Source organism: Ascaphus truei, chromosome 4 (assembly GCF_040206685.1).
Source record: "Ascaphus truei isolate aAscTru1 chromosome 4, aAscTru1.hap1, whole genome shotgun sequence".
NCBI classification, from domain to species: Eukaryota; Metazoa; Chordata; class Amphibia; order Anura; family Ascaphidae; genus Ascaphus; species Ascaphus truei.
The window spans coordinates 240446903-240471105 of NC_134486.1; the positions used below are offsets into that span (position 1 = coordinate 240446903).

General features: G+C 42.8%; 1 protein-coding gene across 2 annotated transcripts in view; it reads left to right on the plus strand.

Annotated features, from left to right (window-relative positions):
* The window catches only part of SPAST (spastin), an 84235-nt gene that overhangs the window by 39211 nt on the left and 20821 nt on the right, over nucleotides 1-24203 (plus strand). For both annotated transcript variants that reach the window (XM_075597090.1, XM_075597088.1), the window contains 5 exons: nucleotides 14027-14205; nucleotides 15612-15751; nucleotides 16620-16713; nucleotides 23529-23603; nucleotides 23780-23851. In XM_075597090.1, coding sequence (XP_075453205.1) covers nucleotides 14027-14205; nucleotides 15612-15751; nucleotides 16620-16713; nucleotides 23529-23603; nucleotides 23780-23851 — 560 coding nt within the window. The remainder of the gene's footprint in view (nucleotides 1-14026; nucleotides 14206-15611; nucleotides 15752-16619; nucleotides 16714-23528; nucleotides 23604-23779; nucleotides 23852-24203) is intronic.

Sequence of the window (24203 nt, forward strand, 5' to 3'; positions counted from 1 at the left end):
CTCTTCTCTCCCCCCCCCCCCTCTCCCAAAGCCTATATGAGTTTAATTCATATGTTAATAGCCTGGTTTGGAGAAATCAGGGAGCGCAAGACACGATGAATACATATAAAACATAAAACAAGGAGAAATAGTGCAACACTGTGTGGATAGTGATACATCTCAAAGAGAACAGAGAGATAAAATGAACATACAGTCATGCATGTACCATGAAACAAAAAGGCACTAAGCCTTATAAGTGGTAACCTCAGCCGGTCACACAGATATACATATATCTGTGTGTATGACACCTGCACACGATGTCACTAAAAAGATATACCCAGTATAATGAAAAGAAAACTGGAACCAGATGGATAAGAACAGTGAATTGTAATTACAGAAAAAAAAAAGAATACAAATAAATGTGGCAGGCAATGGGAACTCACAAAGCCCCATACACGGGCATAGGATGCGGCACGATGCTATCGTGGAGTGAGGACTGAGTTGTGACACGCTGTCACGGAGGGTCCGTTGCGCTGGCGTCTCCTCTTATGTGCGCGTCTCTGGTCTTCCGGGTTCTCCTTCCTCTCGCGATAGTTCCGCCTCACGTGATGGCTTTACAGTCCCCGGATGCAACTGCGATCAAGCCGCAAGTACCAGAGACTCAATGCGTGGAAGCTTCCGCGTTTCGCTGGTCGCTTCGTCATTAGTCAATGGTAGCTTGCTATTGGCTGATGATTTTTATTGGATGGGAAACAATGTGGAATTCTGAGTAAAGATGAATTTGATTATATTAGTAAGACCAAACCAACAATACTGTCGTGGCCGAGTTTATTTGAGCATTTGCCCGGTCTCGGCCGCAACAGTAACCTGGCGCGTGCCGGGATGTCCCGGGCACGCGCCGAAGCCTCGGAGGAGAGGCCCGCCGATCGGGGCTTCCCCCTCTCCTCACCGGGTCCGCCGGGTCCCCCGGAACGTCCCGCCGCCGTCCTCACATCCGCGCGACACCCGGGCTCCCTCCGGGAGCCCTGGGCACGCGTACAGGCGGCACAGGCACCCGATGACGCGTGACCACGCATCGGTGATGCGCGGCACGCCGAGGGAGTGCGGCTCGCAAGCCGGGACATATCCCGGCTTGCGGAATGAGCCACACTCAAATAAAGTGTGCCGCTTGTGTAGCTGTGTTTTATTTTCTACTGAAAATACATAAGAATTTGCAGGAACCTCCAGGTAGACCAATCATATCAGGTATTGGGTCAATCACCGAGAATCTATCGGAGTACATTGATGTCTTTTTGAACAAATATGTAGTTAAAACTAGGTCATATCTCAGGGATACAATGCAAATATTAGATATTTTAAGTAAAACGAAATGGGAAAATGGCTTCATTTTAGGGACGTTGGATGTTACATCTTTGTATACATCTATCAGCCATACTCAAGGGATTGATGGAATAAGAAGAACCCTACAGGGTGACTCTAGTCTTGCTGTTGATCAAGTGGAGTTCTTAATATCAAGTATTGCTTTTATCTTGGAGCATAACTATTTTTCTTTTAATGGAAGTTTTTATTTACAGAAGTGCGGCACGGCCATGGGGACCAGGTTCGCACCTAGCTATGCCAACTTGCTTATGGGTGTCTGGGAATCGGATAATATCTGGTCCCAGAACCCATTTGGTGCGGACCTGGTCCTCTGGCATAGATATATAGATGATATCTTTTTTTATTTGGAGAGGAGATGAACCAAATTTGAATCGCTTTTTGGAGTATATTAATACAAACAATCTTAATCTTCATTTTACCACCAAGTACAGTGAGAAAATGGTGGAGTTTTTAGATCTTGCTATCTTTATTGAAAATGAAAAGGTCCATACTAAGACTTTTTTCAAATCAGTGGATGCAAATAACTACATTTTGAAATCCAGCTGCCACCATCCAGGGTGAATACGCAATATCCCCTTTGGACAAATGAAGCGTATTAAACGGAATTGTAATAAGAACAGTGATTACCTTAGTCAGGCAGCATTATTAGAAAGAAATTTTTTAGAAAGAAAATATGATGTATCAATAGTTTCATCAGCCCTACAAAGAACAAATGAAATCGATCGCGATACTCTCCTTCAGCCAAAAACTAAGATAGGGAACCAAAAAAACTTTCAGACCGCATTCATAACAAGTTATAATAGAAAGGCGAGAGAAATAAAAAACATTATAAACAAATACTGGTATATTTTAAAAGAGGATCCGGTTTTAGGGAAATCTCTGGAAGAAAGACCACAAATAATTTTTAAAAAGGCTTCAAATTTGAAGAAAAAATTAGCCCCAAGTGCTTTCAAGACAAAACAGAAAGATGGTTGGCTCAATAGGCCAAAAGGGTTCTTTAAGTGTACTTCCTGTAAGGCCTGCACTTTTGCCTCTACTGATAAAAAGGAGTTTAAATCAAAAACAACAGGGGAAGTGTTCCCAATGAAACAATTTGCGAATTGCAGAACAGAGTTTGTAGTTTATCTATTGGAGTGCCCTTGCGGCCTCCAATATGTAGGGAAAACAATTAGTCCATTAAGAGTTTGTATTCTTGAACACATAGGTAATATCAAGAAAAAACTGCTTACCCATAGTGTTCCCAAACATTTTTTAATGATGCACAACGCAAACCCAATTGGTTTAAAATATAAGGCAATTGAGTGTGTCGAGAAGCATTGGAGAGGGGGAGACAGAGAAAAAAGACTCATCCAGAGAGAGAGTTTCTGGATCTTCAAATTAAAGACACTCGAACCCCATGGTCTTGATATAGATATCACTGCATTTCTATAACTTGTTTTATTGCCAAGTGCATATTTATGAATTTTTAACAAACATCAGTTTTTTAAATATACTTAGCTTTTAACTAATTTATTTAATAATTTCTTCTAGGATTGTTTGCTAAGTTACCCATCTATGAGATGAGTCTCTTTTCTCTCCTCCTAATTAGATAAAACAGTTATAATGTCTTTGAATGTATTCTAATATTGATTTTTTTCTCACTTCTAGGAACCATTTATATGAGATAGTTTTTAATGAGGCATAATATGTTTGTCTAAATAAAGTTAAATGTTGTATTATTTTTTTTAAATATTGGCTGTAACATAGGATTAATGAACTGTGTAGTGAACCCACATGGCCACTATAGAGAGCTTTTTATTGATGTAAGTTGATTAGACATGCACGGAAGACTATGCAGTGATTGGATGCGCCACGTCATAAATAATCATCAGCCAATAGCAAGCTACCATTGACTCCTGACGAAGCGACCAGCGAAACGCGGAATCTTCCACGCGTTTAGTCTCTGGTACTTGCGGCTTGATCGCAGTTGCATCCGGGGACTGTAAAGCAGGGGTGAGCAAACTTTTTATGCCGAGCCCCCCTTTTAATCCATAAAATTTCTCGGGCCCCCCCTGCCTTATGTAATCAAAATCACATGACGTCAGTGCACGTGAGCTGGTTCAGCCATTGAGGTCGAACCAGCTTTGTAACGCCCCCGCCACGCGTCTACAAAAAAAGTATTTATAGCTGAAACTACATAACTTAAAAATAAATATTATAATATTTGTCTAATAGCGTTCCCATTTCTGCTGTATTATTAATCTCTCTCTTCCCGCCACATTAGAACCTCTCAGGACCTCTCTCCCCTCTTCCAGTCTCTCCCTCTCCCTGTATTTCTCACTCCCCCTCCAGTCCCTTTCTATTCCTCCCCTCAGTGTCTCCCCCTCCATCCCCCCAACTCTCTTTCCCTCCAGCCAGTGTGTCTCTTTCTCCCTCCACCCATTGTCTCTCACTCTCTCCCCTCTTCCAGTCTCACACTCCTCTTCCAATCTCTCCAACTCCCTGTATTTCTCACTCCCCCTCCAGTCCCTCTCTATCCCTCCCCTCAGTGTCTCCCCCACTCTCTTTCCCTCCCCGTGTGTCTCTCTCTCTTTCTCCCTCCCCCTAGTGTCTCCCTCCCTCCATTGTCTCTCACTCTCATTCCAGCCATTGCCTCTCCCTCCAGCCATTGCCTCTCCCTCCCTCCATTGTCTCTCACTCTCATTCCAGCCATTGCCTCTCCCTCCAGCCATTGCCTCTCCCTCCCTCCATTGTCTCTCACTCTCATTCCAGCCATTGCCTCTCCCTCCAGCCATTGCCTCTCCCTCCACCCGGTGTCTCTCTCACACTCTCCCTCCAGCCATTGTGTGTCTCTCTCCCTCCTGCCAGTGTCTCTCTCATCCCCATCCCCATGTAGCTCTTTCACCCCCCCTCCCCATGTCACACTCACTCTCACCCTCCTCCCCATCTCACACTCTCACCCCCCTCATGCCACTCACACCCTCCCCATGCCACAGTCTCACACTCACTCCCCCATGTCCCAGTCTCACTCTCCCACCCCCCCATGTCCCAGTCTCACTCCCCCCCATGTCCCAGTCTCACTCCCCCCATGTGCCAGTCTCACTCCCCCCCATGTGCCAGTCTCACTCCCCCCCATGTGCCACTCACTCACCCCCCATGTGCCAGTCTTACTCACCCCTTCTCCCCATGTCACACACGCTGATACAGGAAGCAAGGAAATGCTGCTGTGTACTGTAGCACAGCGGAGCACAGCGCCACCTAATGGCCAAAAGAAAAATTGCAGCTGCAGACGGCTTTTTTTCCTCTGCTACTGGCAATATCGCCGCTGCTTCCTGCCCCCCCCCCTAAACAATCTTGCGACCCCCAGTTTGCGCACCGCTGCTGTAAAGCCATCACGTGAGGCGGAACTATCGCGAGAGGAAGGAGAACCCGGAAGACTAGTGACGCACACACCAGAGGAGACGCCAGCGCAACGGACCCTCCGTGACAGCGTGTCACAACTCAGTTCTCACTCCACTCCCGGATAGCATCCTATGCCCGTGTATGGGGCTTTCTTGTGAGTTCCCATTGCCTGCCACATTTATTTGTATTCTTTTTTTTCTGTGATTACAGTTCACTGTTCTTATCCATCTGGTTCCAGTTTTCTTTTCATTATACTGGGTATATCTTTTTAGCGACATTGTGTGCAGGTGTCATACACACAGATATATGCATATCTGCGTGACCTGCTGAGGTTACCACTTACAAGGCTCAGTGCCTTTTTGTTTCATGGTACATGCATGACTGTATGTTCATTTTATCTCTCTGTTCTCTTTGAGAGGTATCACTATCCACACAGTGTTGCACTATTTCTCCTTGTTTTATGTTTTATATGTATTCATCGGTGTCCTGCGCTCCCTGATTTCTCCAAACCATTACGAATAGAGGATCATCAAGGAAGGTCCAGCGAGGGTTGAGCAGCAATATGTCACGTCTGTATATTTTTGTTTTATATTTATTATTTTTTTTTATATATATTGTTTATTTTAGTGCTGTATATTACTGCACGTCTAGGACAGCGGTGCGCAATCTGTGGGGCGCGACCCCCAGGGGGGGCGCGAGATTGCCGACGGGGGGCGCGGGGTTTACAGAGGCCCCGCGCGCTTCCCGAAGGCACTTAAATTAAGTGCCGGGGGAGCTACAGGGCCTCTGTAAACCATACTTACCCGTGGCTCCGGCGGCTTCCTCCCGTCGTCGCCATGGCAACGCGGCGTCAAAATGACGCTGCGAGGTCATGTGACGTCACGTTGCTATGGCAACGTGACGTCATTACGCCGGAGCGCGGGTAAGTTGGGGTTGGGGGGGGCGCGGGAGCGAGGGGACAGCCGTCAGGGGGGCGCAGGGAAAAAAGTTTGCGCCCCCCTGGTCTAGGACACCTACAGGAGCGCCTGGTGAAATCTTCTCTCTAATGTTAATAGCCCCCTGAACATGTAATGCTCTTTTGTATTTAATAAAAAATACTTTCCTAGTGTTCACATATATGATGTTCTTAATCTCTAGTTTCTGAGTTCACCATGGTTAACCTATAGACTACAATGACTCTAGGGGAGACCTTTAAAGTAATAATAAGCAACAGCAAAAAAAGACCAGCACAGACTGCTGCTTTATGGATGTTTGCCTCTGTCTGTTTTTGCTACCTCTGCTGCAGGATGTTTGTATAAATCTGCCTCTTCTGACCCTAAGAGGGAAAACTGCTTCTTTTGGCAGCTCTAATAAGCCCCACACAAAGTGTCTACTAGGACCAAATATCTGATCCGAGCAAATTGTGAGAAAACTTTGCATTAAAAGAGCCACATTAGAAGAAATGCCATAACAGATTTATTTTACATGGATGAAAAATGCAATTATGGAGCATCTTGAGGCTGTTTCAGCAGAGGATGCAAGAAGAAGAAGAGTTTGCAAAACAAATCAAGATCATTGACATCGCTGGCTGAACATGAGGATCCATCCCTGTTCAGATCTGACTGCCTTTTCTCCTGTAGAAAATCAGGAATCTCACTTCTGAGGAAGAAGGTGAAGAGCATGAGATCTGGTTCTTTTAAACCAGAAGCTATTGACAACCTCATTTTAGGTGTGTGTGTGTCACTAAATATTCAGGATACCAAGAAGAGATGGGTGTACTAGATGAGGCTACTTTGGGGTCCCGCAAGATGTTCCGGTGTTTTTCAATGCACCAATCTGTAACAGACATGGTGTTTCAAGAATGGGCCAAGCCAGTTAAGAGATTATTTCTGAAATTGTTATAAGAAAATCTACCAATTTCCAGAAGCCAATTTCATCTCTATGGGAGACACCCCCAAATATTGATGCAGCAATTTAAAAAATAGCTCCACAAACCACTACTCTTCTAGAGTAATAAACGCCAAGAGCAGTGTTTCTCAACGGGTATTCTGCGGTAACCTAAGTTGCTGTGGGAGTATAAGAAGGGTGCTGTGGGATTTCTCCTGAGCAGGGAAAATGAGAGGGGTTGCTAGGGGCCTGGGCAGTTTCCTCCATTTTGTTTGGCTTGTTCTAATGTTTACTATTTTGTGTCTGAAGCACTTATTCCTATGGCTCATATTATTTTGTCACGTGTATTACTGCTGTAAAGCGCTATGTACATGGATGGAGCTATAGAAATAAAGATATCCATACTGTACATACATTAGGGGGAGGTGTCTGGAGCATGTCCAGCACTGCCTGAGGACAGGGCCCAGCACCACAGGAGGGAACAGTAGGGACAGGAAAGAGCTGTTACCAGAGGGAGATGAAGTTTGGTGTCTGTTGTTGTTGTGTGTGTGTGTGTATATATGTCCAGTGATGCTTGTCCTGTTTTGGTGTCTGTCTTTTGGTTGTGGGGGTGTGTTTCCCCCCCCCCCTTTCTGTGTAGCTGTTTGTACTATTATAGTGATTTCTCAGAAACTGGGAATTATGCAGAGGGGTTCCTCTAGAGAATTTCTCACATAGTTCTCAACATTCATTATTCCAAAAGGTGGAAGCATGGAATGGGTTCTGCAGAAACCATTCTCCACGTTTGGAGCAACTTGAAAGCCGGCGGAAGTAACTGCCTGCATAATTAGAACGGTCAGAATCTGGTGTAGCGATTTGGAAAAGGCTATAATGACAGGCACATCGAGACTGAGGAGCCTGAAGGATTTTGCTATGCTCAGAGATGCACATGAATAGATTTCCTTGGTGATGTTTCTTTGGAAATTACAAGGCTTTTGGCAACGTCAGCCAAGTCAGCAGAGCATAGAAGTTGGTCCGCGAACAATTCCTCTGATTGGAAGCTTATATCCTTACCTTTCACAGATTATTTTGTTTCCTGCCTCAGGAGAAGAATTGTATCACGGCAGGAACTCCCAGATCTTATGGGAGAAGGTTCTAGGAAAGTTGATATTACAGGCCAGGCCTACTATCAGATCCTGAGTATTGGTCTTAATAACAATTGTAGAAAGGGAGACCAAGTAGAGGGATCACCGGGCCCTTCAATAGAAGGCAGAGTTCCTGAAGTCTTTATGAACCCATCTAGAGACTGAGAGTCCCACAAATCCTTAATTTTATTCATGAATTTCTTCACCAGAACATCATGTAGTTTAGAGAAATCTATCTCATTATCCTGCTTCCAAAAAGTGCAGCTGATTTCAGGCCAGTTTTAGACCAAGCTGAATCAATTGCTTGTTGAACCTCATTTCAAGATTGAATCTTTGAGGTCATTGTAGCTATAGAACCAGAGTGATTACCTTTTCTCGGCCTGAATGATACTTGCCTACGTATTCCAACAAAGAAAATCACCAGAAGTATCCAAGATTTTATGTGCTGGGAAACCACACTTGGCTTATGGCCATTCCATTTATTTATTTTGAACTTTGTCTAGCGCTCTACTCTCTAATAAATCTCTCCGTACTACAGCGTGTGTAGGAAATTATGGAGGATAACCATCCCAGACATAGAACCGGGACATATCGAAAATATATAGGGGGACCGACTACGAAGACCAACAAAGGGTGAAAACACGAACGGGAGCAGGAAAGCTGGCTGCCACTGTAGAAAGGTCTGTTTTTTTCCATGCTTTGTTTAAAAAGGAAAGTTTTTAATTAGTTTCTGAATGGAAGCAAAATCATCCTGCCATCTTAAAGCTGCCGGGAGCTTATTTCAGAGTTTTGGGGTGGTCCTTAAAAAAGCAATTTCCATCCGTGTTGAGATTATGGGGAGTACTTTTCAACACCCAAGAAAAGATCATGTCTCTCGAGAATTCAACAAATCTTCATGTTTATGACAGGATTTAGAAATAAGTCTGTGGCATTGGCAGAGAACTTTTATGCATCTCATTGGAATGCTCAATTTTTGGGCAAAAGTAGTACCTGAGGTACATACACTTTTATTTTTTCTATTTCTATTTTTTTTTATTTTTTTTGAACATGAATAAGTAAACCACACTAGAGAATAACACCCCCTCCCCCCCAAGGCACAATAAAGTCTGCCAAGGGCTTCCCAACTTTAACACATGATGACCCATGGTAGGGAAGGGTTTCTCATTACCTCAATAATTTTTCCCAAGTGACATTCGTAACATAGATCCGTTATCCAATAAACATTCTGGAATTAAGAGCAATTCTCAAAGGCCTGCAGGCTTTTTTACAAAGGCTAAAAGGTCCCAAATTAAGATTCTTTCGGACCATGTCACAGCAGTAAATCTTTTCGACTAGCCAGGTGCATCAAAAAGCTCCAGAGCCATGAATGAGACAGGCAAAATGTTGGCTTGGGCAGAAAGGAATCTCTGCCACTTATATTTCAGGACTACGCTATCACCAAACAGATTATCTTAGCAGAACTCTGATCAGAGGGTAAAATGGTCTTTGCAAACTTTATGGATCTTGGGTCATCGGAGGAGCATGCCAAAGAACCAATCTATTGAGGCAGGTGGCAATACCACAGGGCGATTTTTACCTGGTTGCATTCGCCATGCCATGGGAATGTCATCTGGCTTGCCTCTTGACCAGGATGCCGGTGATATCAAGAGTTTATTATAGAATGTGGAGTGTTTTCTTAGCTTGTGCAATCAATTATTATCTGAAGGAAAATGAGGAGTAGTTGATTTCTCATTTTTCCTGCAGCACAAGGTTCTAAAGCTTTCTTTAAACAGAGCAAGTAGCCCTATTTTAGGTACTAGTAGCATCTCTACTAGTAGCATCTCATTAATGATTTGATTCCTTAGAGCAGTAGCAAATTCAAAGCCCAGAATCAAAATTACTTTACGATCTTGGCATCTGACACTAATTTTAAAAGGCTTGACTCCATGCGAAGGCTCTTTATAATTTGGTTCGAGCTATTAATTGTTATATTTATAGGATCGCAGAAATTAGATCCTCAGAAATTCTAGTTATATTATTTTCAGGGCCTATGTGTATTTGTATTTTTTCCCTGTAGCAAGATGGCTTACAAGTTGCATCAATGAATTAGTGGGTCGAGTTGCACCATTGCACAAGTTGAGGCTCATTCCACAAGAGCTACAGGGGAATTACTGGTGGTGAAGAACATGTGAATGTTTCTCCAGAAGAGATTTGTAATGCAGCCACATCACTGCATATATTTCTCAGACATTACAGGCTGGATATGGAGGATTCAGCTGAAGCCAGCTTTGGTAGGTGTTGCAGGGCGATTTTGTAGTCTGTAGGCGAATGTTACCTCTCAGTTTATTGTATACACCATTGTGTTCATGTTACCATGAGAATACAGAAAAAAGGGGGAAATGTACTTCTGTTTCCTCCTCTTCTAGTCCCTCCCTGGCAACATGTAATGCCCCTCCCTGGCAACAAGAAACTCCCCCCCCCCCTGGTTTGTGTTGGGACCTCTTCCTGTTTTAATCTTTGAGCTTTGTCACTCTGGATAACTGGCCTTGGTGGAGTGAATGTCTCCATATACTGTACCTGGGCCAAAGATTCTGTCCTATCTCCAGATGGAGGAGGAGCCTTTATTCATTATATTATAGTTGCCATGAAAGGACTAAAAGTAAAGGCAACATTATAAAAGTAAATGTCTATATTTCTCTGATGGTGCCTTTTAATGTAAGAGTTAAAATACAGGTGTTTTTTTTTTTTTTTTTTTTAAAGCATTGCTGCCTCTACTTTTTAAAATGTTGTGGTATAAGGAACACTTTTTATTTATTTTTGCATTAAATTTATAGGCAAGAATGTTCTGAGAAGGCTTCATGTATATTGATTACTCAGAATGATAATTAAAAGCCGCAATCCCACCGAAAATGTAATATTTCTTTTAACATGAATGCAACTGGACGATCTCCCAGAGCTGGACTGTTATTTTCAGCTCTGGGGTCCGTTTGTTTTTGTTTTTTGAAATGCTGGTGAAATAACAGGCATTATTACTTGCTTGTTTCTCCCTTGGATTTAAATAGCTGTCCAATAGAAAACCACAATTGATTTACATTGCGGCTTCCTATTGGCTCGTGGAGAATGCAAGATTTGAACAACCATTTTGTTTTCCATGGAGGAGCTAAAACTGAGACCTCCCTCCCTACTGAGGTTGCAAAAAAAAAAAAAAACACGCACCCGGGATGAGTGCTTAAAATTTGGCTGCAAAAGAATTTACGGTGGTATGCATAGAATCTGGTGTCGGATTCTGCAACTGTAAATAGACCTACATCTGTCAGTCCTATTCCATATACAGTGTCATTACCAATAAGGGAGGTCTTATCACTGCTGTTTCACTTAAGCCTTTTGGTTAAAACGGTTGGAGACCCCAAATGCACCTGGCTTCTTAACCGTTTCACTGCCAGTTGGACCAGCAATGCATTGCACAGCGAACAAAAGTATTAAATCTGTAGTGCAGAGGTTGCATTTAGCCCATTCTTTCAGAGTCCCTTTTGAGGTCCATTTAAAATATTGTGACCTCCAGAAAGTGTGCGTGTGTATTATGTATATAATTAAAAAAAAAAAATTTCAACCTCTAACCAAATTGTCTATTTTAGGCTTAATAAATATAACACGATAATTTGTGATATGTGGCCCTGCATAGTTCTACATTTTGTAAGCAAGGGAAGCTGTTGAATAGGATGTTTGTGTTTTGTTGCTGCTGTATCACTTTACTGATACTGAACATGTATATAAACCACTCACTGGTCCCCCTACCGAACAATGTCCTGTGAGTTGACCTTCCCTCATTGCCTCTCTAGCTTTTAGTGTGGTCCCTCTCACAAAAATGGGACTTGCAGGATGTTGGAAGTCCCAGTTGGCGACTGAGGAATTGTCAAACCGCAGTGTAATCGGAGACTATGGGGGTTATTTATTAAACTGTGATATTGCTGATTAGGGCACGATCACATGGAATCTCCCTTTAATGTCAATAGAAGTTTGTGTGATCGGCACTATCTTGTTTAATGAATAACCCTCTATGAATGAAGTAGCTATAGAGCTGCCCCAATTTTGTATGGTTCATTTCCGATGGACGCTTGACGGTGCATGCCAAGTGTCTGTGTCACACACACACAAATGTAAAGAGCTGGCTTGGGGCATTTCGCATTGTCCGATACTTAAATAAATCCACTTAGAAGTACAGTAGCATTGGACCAACTTTCCTTTTATTGAACAGTACTATATCCTGTTGCTATCCGAAGAACGCATTTTGGAGTATTTTGTTTTATTGGATATAAAAATAGATATACAATCATTAGCTATAACTTCTTGATCATTGTCATTTCTAAGAGATCTTTCATTTGTATTCCTAATATTTCACAGGTTTTTAAAAAAAAAAAAAAATCAATATAAACAAGGTTTTGTGACCCATTGAGCTCATGCAATCTGTGCTCACCACAGGCTGGAAACCTCTATTTGGAGGACTCCTTGTCCATTATGCTGTCCAGCTGTTACTTTTCAAAACGAGCAATGGAAAGGTGCTTTCAGCCAGCATATGGGTGAGCATGCAGCCCAATACACACTGTAATTCAGAACCATAAAGTTTACAACAATCTCTGAGGTCATTATTATTCATCATTCTGTGAATACATTTTCTTTTTGCAACAAGAGTTCAGCTCCATTCAAATGAAAGGGACTAAAATTCTCTCCATCATGGGAAGAATGTTGCACAGTATATTGAATTGGGGCCTCAGCATCTTTGTATCTTGTATGTATTTTTTTTATTTTTTTTTTAACACCAGAAGCACAAACCATGATCTGAATGTCTACGTAGCACTATACCCCTTTGTGTCTTGCTTGTTACTTGAATCTTTCTGCATGCTTTGTAGAATATACATCCCAACATATAGATGTGGTGACTTTTTACAAAGAAAGCATTGTGCTGACTCAGGATTATAGATTTCAGAGACTTGAGGCAATATGGGCCAAGGATTGCAAATTGGCATTATGATGTTAAATGAACTATGAGTATCAGTTTGAATTTGTGTCAATTTATGAATGAGCTTTGAGCCAAATTTACTTGACTTGTCAGTGAGCACTATGCAGAAGGGTGTTTCACACATTTTCTGGGAGAAATCTGCTATTGTGATGCATCTGTAATGCAGTATTCCTTTCCTTTGCATAATTTAAATTTGTAATGTCTGAGGTAGCATTATTGTATCTGTTGAAGAGATCAGCACCCGATTTTTTAAATACTTGAAGTCATGAGTATCACACATTTTGCCTCTAATGCAGGTTGGTGCAAATGTATAATTTTTGCTTTTTGCTGTAGAGCAAATTGAATCAATTTGTAACATATCCAACTTTTAATGAAGTCGAGATTCTCTGGGTTCAACATTCATTGGACCCTGCAGTAAATACAGCCCGTCAGCACAGCTTGGTGCTGGTCAAAATCACCTCGAGTTGAAAAACCTTTCATTCAACAAGTTGGCTTCAAATAAATGCATTCAGTCCCACGGAAAAGGGGTTTGGTCCTACTCGGGTGCTTCTCTATTATTCCACATGTTAAGTGAAAAAGTAAGCGTTTTGCTCTCAACAAGAAGCAGCATGTAGAGAGCATCCAAAATAATCTTTCACAAAGGAAAGCTCGACAAATTCCCTTTTAGATGGCCAAACACAGAAATAAATATCTTCATATGTCATCTTCTGAAAGGCAGCAATCTTGTTTTGCTATTATATTTCGCCTCCCCATGGTCTGGGTAAGATTGCACACAATGTTTTGTAAATAACATTTGGTTATTGTCTCTTTATTGAAGCGCACCAAGTTTGTTGTCTGCGACATGTTCTGATTTTGCTGCTCTTAATGTAAAGCAGTCTTGCTGGAATACATTTTACATGTATGTATATGTTATGAGACACAAGAATGCATGCACCAAGGTGGCCTGATAAATAATTGTATGACGTTTTGGGAAAGGGAAATGTTTGTGTAATGTAGAAAGTGTTGGTAATGTTTCATGGTATTCCAATGTACTATGTAGAATGTAGAACAGCCAATGACACAGGCTGCAGTTTTGTCTTTGTGATGTTCTTATTTGGCGTAGGACTAATGTACTAACATGACCATTTTTGTTTGTAAAATCAAAGAAACTTTAACTATTGTTATGATCTGGTTAAGTTCTTGCATTGGCAAGAAATAATCTGAGTCACGTCAGGAAAAACAAACTCATTGTGCATTTTACAATTTCTTTACTTTTCGTTCATTTTAATTTGCTAAACCTTCTGGGTTTTTTTTCTTTCAGATAAAGGAGCTGTTCCAAAAAGGAAAGACCCACCAACTCTCTCAAGTAATTCTTTCCCTCGTGCAAAACCAGTTCCGAAAAGTGGGTCGCCGGGCATTTTGAATACGCATAGAATACCCAATTGTACTGGTGTGTCCTCTTCATCTAGACAAGCTGGTGTCCACGCATCAACTAATAGGGTACGGAATTTATCCCCATTATCCTTAGGGTTCCACATGACGTCGCTTCCACTTCAGGAGGTCTAGCACTCCAGAGACCCCGTAACGTAGTGACTGTCGTATGCCATTTGCTAGTTTTCTAAGGACGTTCGTGTTGTGCACTCCTGTGGAGCCATGTGCACGATCTGGTCGGCTGTGGACCTGAAGAGGACTCCTCTTCCGTTCCGTCGTCAGTGATGCCACAGTCACATGATCGTGGAGTGGCTGGGGCACTCTGGTACCGTGGCCACTCCGGCCCTCAAATTGTTAGATCTGTTCCTTGTAGTTTGATGCACAACCCTTCTGCAACTGTGGGCAAAAGTGGCAAGCATACAATCTAAGACCAGATTCCTCCTGCACCCTTTCAGCTGTGAGGAGAAAGTGGCAATCCGTGTTTATTTATTTATTTTCGGCTTCGCTGACCCCTTGCTTCCCGAGATAATTGCCTCCGTGGGAGGTGCCGGTAGCTGCTCTGCTCGACCAACAGGGATCACTTAATGGTCGCTGTTCAAAGCTCCCACGCCCTGCGGGCCAGTAAGAAGCCGTGACATTATCCGGCTCGGATTCCTATTGGCCCACGTGACGCAGGAGTTTTAAAGCTCCGCTAGCGCAGCCGGAGCGGGCACCTCTTTACAGAGGTAAGTATCTCATGAAGCAGGGGGTTCCTGGATCCCCTGCTTCTATCTAAAGTAAAAAAAAATAAAGAAGATGCTTGGATTGCTCCTTCTAGAATCACATTCCACTTGTGAAACGTCTTGAACAAAAAAAAATATATAAACTTGTAATAAACTTAATTCTCTGTGCACAACAATTTTTTTAAACTGACATTTCAGTAGTAGATAGTTATGGCATCAGGCATGGCATATCTGTCCTACAATTGGTTGGTAATGAAAGGAACAAAGGGCACAACGGATTTAGAATATCGTTGTGTTGGCTCAATAAATGAGTTTGGATATTCTAAATCCGTTGTGCCCTTTGTTCCTTTCATTATCTACCCAGGACTGATTACAGACTTTCGTACAAGCATTGGAGCACCGGTAACTGTATCATTTTTTTGTTCATAGTCTGAGGTGTGCAGCATTTTTCTTATTTGTCTGGATTACAGTTGGTTGGCACATTGTTTTGGCTTTGTCAAAGAGTCTTGTGATATTGCTCTATCACAGTTTTTTTTTTTTACTTGACAGAATGGATAATATCTCTTATTGTTTGTTCAACACAAAAATGTGATGAGCAGCATCAGTCTGTTTTTAATTGATTACAAAGGTTTCTCCGGCAATAAGCATGCAAAGTTTTATTAGAATTGCATTAAATCACTTCATTCATACAGTTTGTACAACACATGGGGCAGTTCTAACATTTCCATTAATTCTTTCCCCCCTGATATAAAGGGTGCAGTAGGAAAAAGCACCACAAGATCAAACAACAAACCAACCACTCCCATTACTGCAATCGGGAAAAAGGACATGAAGAATTTAAGAAATGTGGATAGTAACCTTGCAAATCTCATTCTGAATGATGTGGTAGACAGGTATGGTCTGCTCTCTGATTCAGTCTTCTGTATGTAAATATTTATTTTTGTGAATGGAACCATATCCTGTAATTGATGGCTATTATCCATCAAATTTAAAATAGGGAGCAAAAACAAACCTGACATATCTTTTTAGGCAGCTAACGATCAGCATGCGTAGTCAGTGCTTAGAGTGGGTGCTAATCTACATTTTTAAGCGTGATGAAAATAAACCTGTCCGCTGCTCTAAAAAATATACGTTATACCTTATAGCCACTTGGTTTATTGTGTGCTATGTCTACAGTTGCACTTCTGGATTTTTTGTTTTGTTTCCAGCATCATACTGGAGCTAGATGATTGTGTTGCAAATGTTCAAGCATTACAGGAAGAAATATCAAAATAGCCAGCCACTCCTCCACACCGCCCTCCACACTGCCACACAGTGTGTGTGTGTGTGTTCAGACACACCCAATATCATACATACACATGCAGAATTACAGACAGGTACCAATAAAAGATTAGAATGTGCTGTCCGTGGAAGCTCAGAGCTGGTACACCTGTCAGACCTGTTTGTCACGTTCATTCAAGGTCTGTAACTCGATGTGCAGTTCTCCCTCCTACATAACCCTTACAGGCTGTGATGCGCCCAAGATCCGTCTCCGTGGAGGGAGGGTTTCTTCCTTCTTGGTGGCAGCTTGACAATCTACTCTACCTTCAACAAATTAGTAAACCATTCCTTGTAAATGGAAACTGATCAGAACTGCATATTGTTACGTTGAATTGCCAATTTCAGTCTCTTATTAGGTCTGATATTGTGAAGTAAGGAAAATTTGTTGTGATCGAGATAAAGGACTTTACTATTCCCTTTTATTTTTGTTTTGTTTTCTAGTGGTCCGTCTGTCAAATTTTCTGACATTGCTGGACAGGAGCTAGCTAAGCAGGCTCTGCAGGAGATTGTTATTCTTCCTTCTATACGGCCAGAGGTAAAGTTTTGATGCCCATCTTTATTCATTATACTCTTAGTCTAGAGGGGCCTTTCAGGCATCACAGAGCAGCTTTATGATCAATATGTCACACTTTGTCTTGTCAATCTGTGAAGAGATGGAAGCCGTTCATATTCCAATTCTTTCGGCTAAGCGGTTTTCACCTGCAGATAATGTAGGGGGTATAGAGTAAGGAGAAGTATGATAACAGAAAAGAAAGAGAGGCCTCTGCTCAGCATAATAGTGTAGTGTACTATAGGGGTGCAATTAGGGATAGTATATAAGATCTAGAGCAAGAGATCTCTCACTTATCCACTCACCCTTCACTTTAAATTGAAAATTGTAACCACAAATACTGGCAAGAGATGGAGTCAATTTTAGGGTTTCCCCATCTCCAATAAGTTGAAATAATATTTAATAGTACAGTATCACATAGAAAACACAATTATTAAAACCTAAATTAGCGCTTCAATACAGCAACTCACTGATAAGCAGCATAGGGTTAATACCATTACTGCAAATTAATAGTACATATATTTATCTGACTAGTTGAATTCTGATTTTGGTAGATGTCAAAGATACTAATGTTGATAGTAAAACTTTATACAGGCATACCCCGTTTTACATACACCCGCTTTACGTACACTCACAAGTACGTACATTTTTTTTTTGTTGCACCATACCCCTGTGTACGTACACCTGCTTCGCGAGTACGGACACCAGGGGGGAGCGTGCGCACCTCAACACTCCTGCAACCTCCTTCATGCTTGTCTTCATTATGGAGCGTTCGATCTCCCTGTTCCCTCTGCCCTCCCATCTGTGTCCTTTCCCCCTCCCATCTGTGTCCGTTCGCCCTCCCATCTGTGTCCGTTCCCCCTGCAATCACGCTTCCTAAAGCAGCAGCTAAACCAGTGAGTCCGCCCGTGACTCTGCTTCCTCCTTCTCCCCCCTAGTCCCTCCTCCCTCCTCAGAGCTCTGTGAAGCTTTGCATGTGATGTGAATTACAGACTACAGTGTGAGGGGGAGAAGATCTTCTGCTGCAATCTGTGTGTGTGTGTGTGTGTGACTGAGTGACTGAGTGTGACTGAGTGTGACTGAGTGTGACTGTGTGTGACTGTGTGTGACTGTGTGTGACTGAGTGACTGAGTGACTGTGTGACTGTGTGTGTGAGTGTGACTGTGTGTGACTGTGTGTGACTGTGTGTGACTGTGTGTGACTGAGTGACTGTGAGTGACTGTGTGTGACTGAGTGACTGTGTGTGACTGAGTGACTGTGTGTGACTGAGTGACTGTGTGACTGTGTGACTGAGTGACTGTGTGTGTGTGACTGAGTGACTTAGCGTGTGACTGAGTGACTGTGTGTGAGTGTGTGAGTGTGTGAGTGTGTGACTGCGTGACTGAGTGACTGTGTGTGACTGTGTGTGTGACTGTGTGTGACTGTGTGTGACTGAGTGACTGTGTGTGACTGAGTGTGTGACTGAGTGTGTGACTGAGTGTGTGACTGAGTGTGTGACTGAGTGTGTGGCTGAGTGTGTGGCTGAGTGTGTGGCTGAGTGTGTGGCTGAGTGTGTGACTGAGTGTGTGACTGAGTGTGTGACTGAGTGTGTGACTGAGTGTGTGACTGTGTGTGTGACTGAGTGACTGTGTGTGTGACTGAGTGACTGTGTGTGTGACTGAGTGACTGTGTGTGTGACTGAGTGCGTGTGCGTGTGACTGACTGAGTGCGTGTGCGTGTGACTGACTGAGTGCGTGTGCGTGTGACTGACTGAGTGCGTGTGACTGACTGAGTGCGTGTGCGTGTGACTGACTGAGTGCGTGTGCGTGTGACTGACTGAGTGCGTGTGTGTGAGACTGAGTGTGTGACTGACTGACTGACAGAGAGACTGAGTGAGAGAGAGAGACAGAGAGACTGAGTGAGAGAGAGAGAGACTGAGTGAGCGAGAGAGACTGCGAAAAGGAGAGAGCTGCTATACAGTACTGACCCGCGTGCGCGCCTCTCACCTCCTTGCTTGCTCCCATTAATTTTATTTGAATAAAGCCTACTGTATTTATTTTGGTTACAAATGCATTATTTACACCAGTTATGCACGTATATGATGATTGCAGTACAGTACATGCATTGTAAAGTGGAAAAAAGGCAGTGCTTCACTTTTAAGTACATTTTCACTTTACATACATGCTCCGGTCCCATTGCGTACGTTAATGCGGGGTATGCCTGTACCGAAGTAATAGTTATTGTTCCTCAAGGGACGACTCACTATTAATAACTACGTGTAATTTACAATGAGTGACTATGACGGTGAAGAGGTAGCCAGGCTCACTAATAAAGGTTAAGCCTGTTTGGTTACCTCTGATCCATGGTTTGGGGTTCAGGAGTTTCAGCTCTTGGATCCAACTGTTGTACAAGCATTACCTGTAATTGCACGACTCAGCACTAGGGGTTCCCTGCTTCAGCACAGACCGAAAGGTAAAAGGCGCATAGGGATGTGTGGTTTCCCTGAAACCGTCAAGGGGTCCCTAAGTTAATGAGGATTCCCAGTAAATGCCCAGGTCACCCAGAACCGGTCTAGGGGTTCTGAGGGGCTCCAACCATACATAAGGTTGTGAGGGGATTCTTAGAATCCGTACTAAGCCTCTGCAATAGTGTGTGGGGGATATGGCTAGGGAAAAATAACGTGCAGCTTTTTACTCTATTTCCCATACCGTGACGTCATCACTACCCTATGGTCATCGGCTCAGTAGCGTGGCTGCAACGCACAGGTTGCAGACCAAAAATATACAGCCTCACTAGTAATGTGTGAGTAACTTAGGCCTTGGACATAGTAAGCGCTTAGGTGCTGCCGCTCGCTCTACCAGGAGCTTTTTGCTGTCCTTGCAGAGGAGACAGCAAGCGCTTGGGAGGCGGGTATCACTGTGTGTGTGTGTGTCACTTTGAAGTGGTCTGTGTGTTTGTGTGTCACTGGGGAACCTGTGTGTGTGTATATTATATAATATTTTAAAAATTAAAAAAAAGACATGTGAGAATAAATTATTTATTAACATTGTGCAACTTTGATAAATATATTCGCGCGCACACATCACACACCACACAGACACATACACACTGGTACACACACACATACACACACACACGCGCACACGCACACACGGACGCACACATACACACTGGTACACACACACACACATACGCACATGCACACACATACACATGGACACACACATGCACACACACACACACACATGCATGCACACACATACACACACACACACATGCATGCACATGCACACACACACACACACACACACACACACACACACACACGGCAGAAGGGGGCACATCACCCGCTCCCCCCCCCCCCCCAGCAGCGCAAGCCCCCTCCATCTCCCGCAGGCTGACAGCCCCACACATCAACACGCACACGCACGCACATACACACACACACACAGACACACACACACTCACTCACTCCACTGGCGCCAGACAATAAGTACCACATTCACATTTCCCGGCTCTCCTTCCATTGGTTGCTGAGGCGTCACGTGAGCGGAGTCAGCGCGTGAATTTAAAATTTCACTGTCTGCTCTGTTCAAGCGCGCCTCAGCAAGCAAGGGAAAGCATGCGCGAGCCCCTACTAAAGCCGCTTTAATTGCGGCTGTAGGGGCTCAGTGGCAAGCAGCAGAGCTAGCTAACAGATGTGGGCCTACGAGCCAACCACTAACAGATAGACAGGACGAGTGATTACAAGGCTCACCTACTATCGTTTCCAGGGTGAAGACATGGTTACATGTGTCTTCACACATGCTGCAGATTTCACAGCCAATTGTCTTTGATACAAATGCAGCAGCTGAATACTCTCTTGTGGTTGCAATCAACAGTATTGTTGGGTGATCACCCCTCCCCCATAATACCAATAAGAGAACACCAGCAAAAGTTCACTCAAAGTGCATATTCAGCCATCGAGCCGTTTAGGCTTTACTTATGCTCTACAGCAGAGTGTATGAGTATATGAAGTTAGCTAATTTAGATGTGGATTTATCGGGTGGTTACCAACATAACCATGTGATCAGTTCATGTATATAGACCATCAGCTCTGTTTATTTTGTGTCCTAACAGGGATATCACTTCTAGATTAATTCACTGATGCTGCGGTTTTCAAGGTTATTAACTTGAATATCCCCTTTTTTGGCAGCTCATTTATTGTTTTGGAGTAGATGTTGCAACAAACACATTGCCCTTAATACTCACTGGGCAATTCCCACAAAATCCTTTCACAGTTTGGTTCACTTATGTATCTATGCACTTTATCAGTTAAGTCACCCATTGTAAATTACACGTAGTTATTAATAGTCAGTCGTCCCTTTAGGAACAATAACTATTACTTGGGTATAAAGTTTTACTATCAACATTAGCATCTCTGACATCTACCAAAATCAGAATTCAACTAGTCAGATAAATAATGTACTATTAATTTGAAGTAATGGTATTAACCCTATGCTGCTTATCAGTGAGTTGCTGTATTTAAGCGCTAATTTAGGTTTTAATAATTGTGTTTTCTATGTGATACCATTAAATATTATTTCAATTTAGTGGAGATGGGGAAACCCTAAAAAGGGACTCCATCTCTTATTTGTGGTTACAATTTTCAATTTAAAGTGAAGGTTGAGTGCTTAAGTGAGGGGATCTCGTTTTTTCTATAAGTATGATAACATCTTTGCAATAGTCTATCTGCTAGAAACGATACTCTACAGGTGTAAGTTCACTAACATTAGGACTGAATAATACAACCTACAAACTCCTCTTTAATTCCTTGTCACGGGAGACCAGGACTTCTAACACTTTTATACCTTTCTGGGATCAGTCACTAGGCAAAACAAGGTAGTGGAATAAAATGAGGTTTATTCGGGTAAACCTGCGTACACACAAAAGATATACAAAAACAGACGAAATACTCACTTACTTGGGGATCTGGGGGTAAAAATTTGCCTCAAATAGGTGCAGGGTGCCTGCTTCAGCAAAGGCTTACCCTGTCTGCTCCACGTCCAGGAACACACTGTACTCTTTTCCTGGAGCATGTAACATTGTTCCTCAGAACTTGTCCACAGCTAGGCTAGGCTTCCCTGGCACCTCAATGCCTAGTGCTTTGCTATTGTGAGCAAAGCACCTTGGAAAGCCTGCAGGCGCTTCACTGTTCCAAGTCCTAAGATTGTCTGAGAGAGCTCTGTGATTGGGTAGTCCATTACATAGACCTCGTTGTCCTATGTCTAACAGGGACTAGCGGCCAATCAGAGCGTGGGAACTTTTCCCACCAGCCAATCAGAACAGGGCTCATCTGGCTGTTGATGTCAGAGGAGGGGGCGTGCCAAGCCGGCTTGAAAAACCGGGTGGCCGGGAAATATGAATTAGCCAATGGGAAACGCGCCTATATGCAGCATTTCCCCCCAACTAACCCTTTGCTGGCACCACCAGGTCTGGCAGTCACAAAGAGGCCCCAGTGGGGTGCCCTCTGTTCTCACCTCTGGATCCATCCTCCTTTGAACTTCAATGTCTATGCAGACATCCTGGCACCTATGTAAATGCTGAGGCTGATTTCATAGACAGTCATACATTCTGTATCAAACATTAATACCTATAGAATAAGACATAAAACATATTTTAATAAAGTATAGCCATTGGAGAATCTTATAACTGTGACGAAAATGGGTCTGTGATATCTGGCTCGAAAACAAGGATTCTGGGGGACACTGGAGAGCCCCGGTGTAATTAATCTCACATACTCGCAAATAATGCCTGGACCTCCGGTAACTTTGTCCCCTGAACTCCTGCAAAAAGGAATACATTTCAGTCCTAATAATCCACATAAAACTTACACTCCCAAAGTCTCATGTCTCTAGGACACCGGGAACACGAAAAACCTCAATTATTATTTTTACTCTGCTTTAACATTGGGCTGGAAATACAACTTGGTCCCTAGAAAATGGTCGCAGAGCACAGATTCCCCATAGATGTACATTGGACTTCCATAGCCCACCCCGTCCTTATGTACAGACTGGTCCCCACAAATCATACACTATTTGCGGGTAACGTAACAGTACTACCAGCTACTCAAGTCAGCAACACTTAATACACTTAACCCTAGTTGCTCCCTAATATCCCTCCTTGATCTCCTGCTCCCAAAGTCCCTGTCCTGCAGCTATTTCCTAACAGGGATCCTAACTATACCTGTCATCTCGAGCTTACATTCCTGCAGGGGACCGTAAAATGGGAACAGAAATACAGGGAAAATACATCATGGCGCACAGCTAGACCCAAGAGCTGACACTTCAGCTCTTGACATACGGTTTTAGGGGCAGCCAGCCTTGCTTCACCTTTATTAATGAAGGCCGGCTACCCCCTACCGTCGCATTCCTTGACATTGCTTTTCTGAATGGTGTATGAGGTTCTACATTGTACTTTCTCTGAGAAGGCATTTTTAGGATGCTGGAAGGGTTGATTATAGTATTACTCTAGGTTGCAACACATTCATGCTGACAACCATTTTTTGTTCTGCTTCAGGGAATTGCTTTTTGGTAGGGTTATCCGAAACAAACGTTGGATTCTATCTGAAAAAGATTCCGTGGCAACTACGTCCTTGTTAGAAAGTTGCTGTATACATTTGAATCTGTTGAAATCTAGAATGAGATGCATAGACCCCCACAAGCTTATTCACTGTCTTTGTCGAAGCATCCCAAACTGAAGTTCATAAAGTATATACATTTCTTGGTCCTTCTTTTTTTAAAGGCTTTACATTTTATAATCTGGTCAATTTCTGTGTACAGCTATTTACAGGGCTAAGAGCTCCTGCACGAGGGCTGCTGCTGTTTGGTCCTCCTGGCAATGGAAAGACTATGCTGGTGAGAAACGACTTACTCTATTTTGAAGGCTTTCTCTAGATTTTGCTGTGGTTTTTTTTTTGGGGTGCATGTAGAGGGTTTGAACATATTTTTTTTTTTGGTAATTTATGTTTTATTGAGAATTTACCATCTTACAGCATGATCGTACATTATAATGCATTTTTCTTCTGTTTCAGGCGAAGGCAGTTGCAGCTGAATCAAACTCAACTTTTTTTAACATAAGTGCGGCAAGCCTAACTTCTAAATATGTAAGTAGCATCGTCTAGTTACAGGGGGTTCTCAACCTGTGTTCAGTGAGACCGCGTTCTATACCCAGTACTTTTATTTTACAATTTTTTTTTAAATGTCATTCAAAAATGTTATGAAATGTTATTTTGTAAAATTAAGTGCTAATATAATAAAGAAAACTGCTATAGACTATATTAAAACAATATAAGCCCTACTATAACACTGGTATTGATAAATAGGCTGGACTTCTGAAGAGCTGCAATAAAACATATTTTTTTTTAAAGAGTTGCACGGAGTCACAATACATTTCTGCAGTTCTTAATAGGCTGACAACCACTTGCTGAAATGTATTGCCTATTAAGGTAGCGCTTG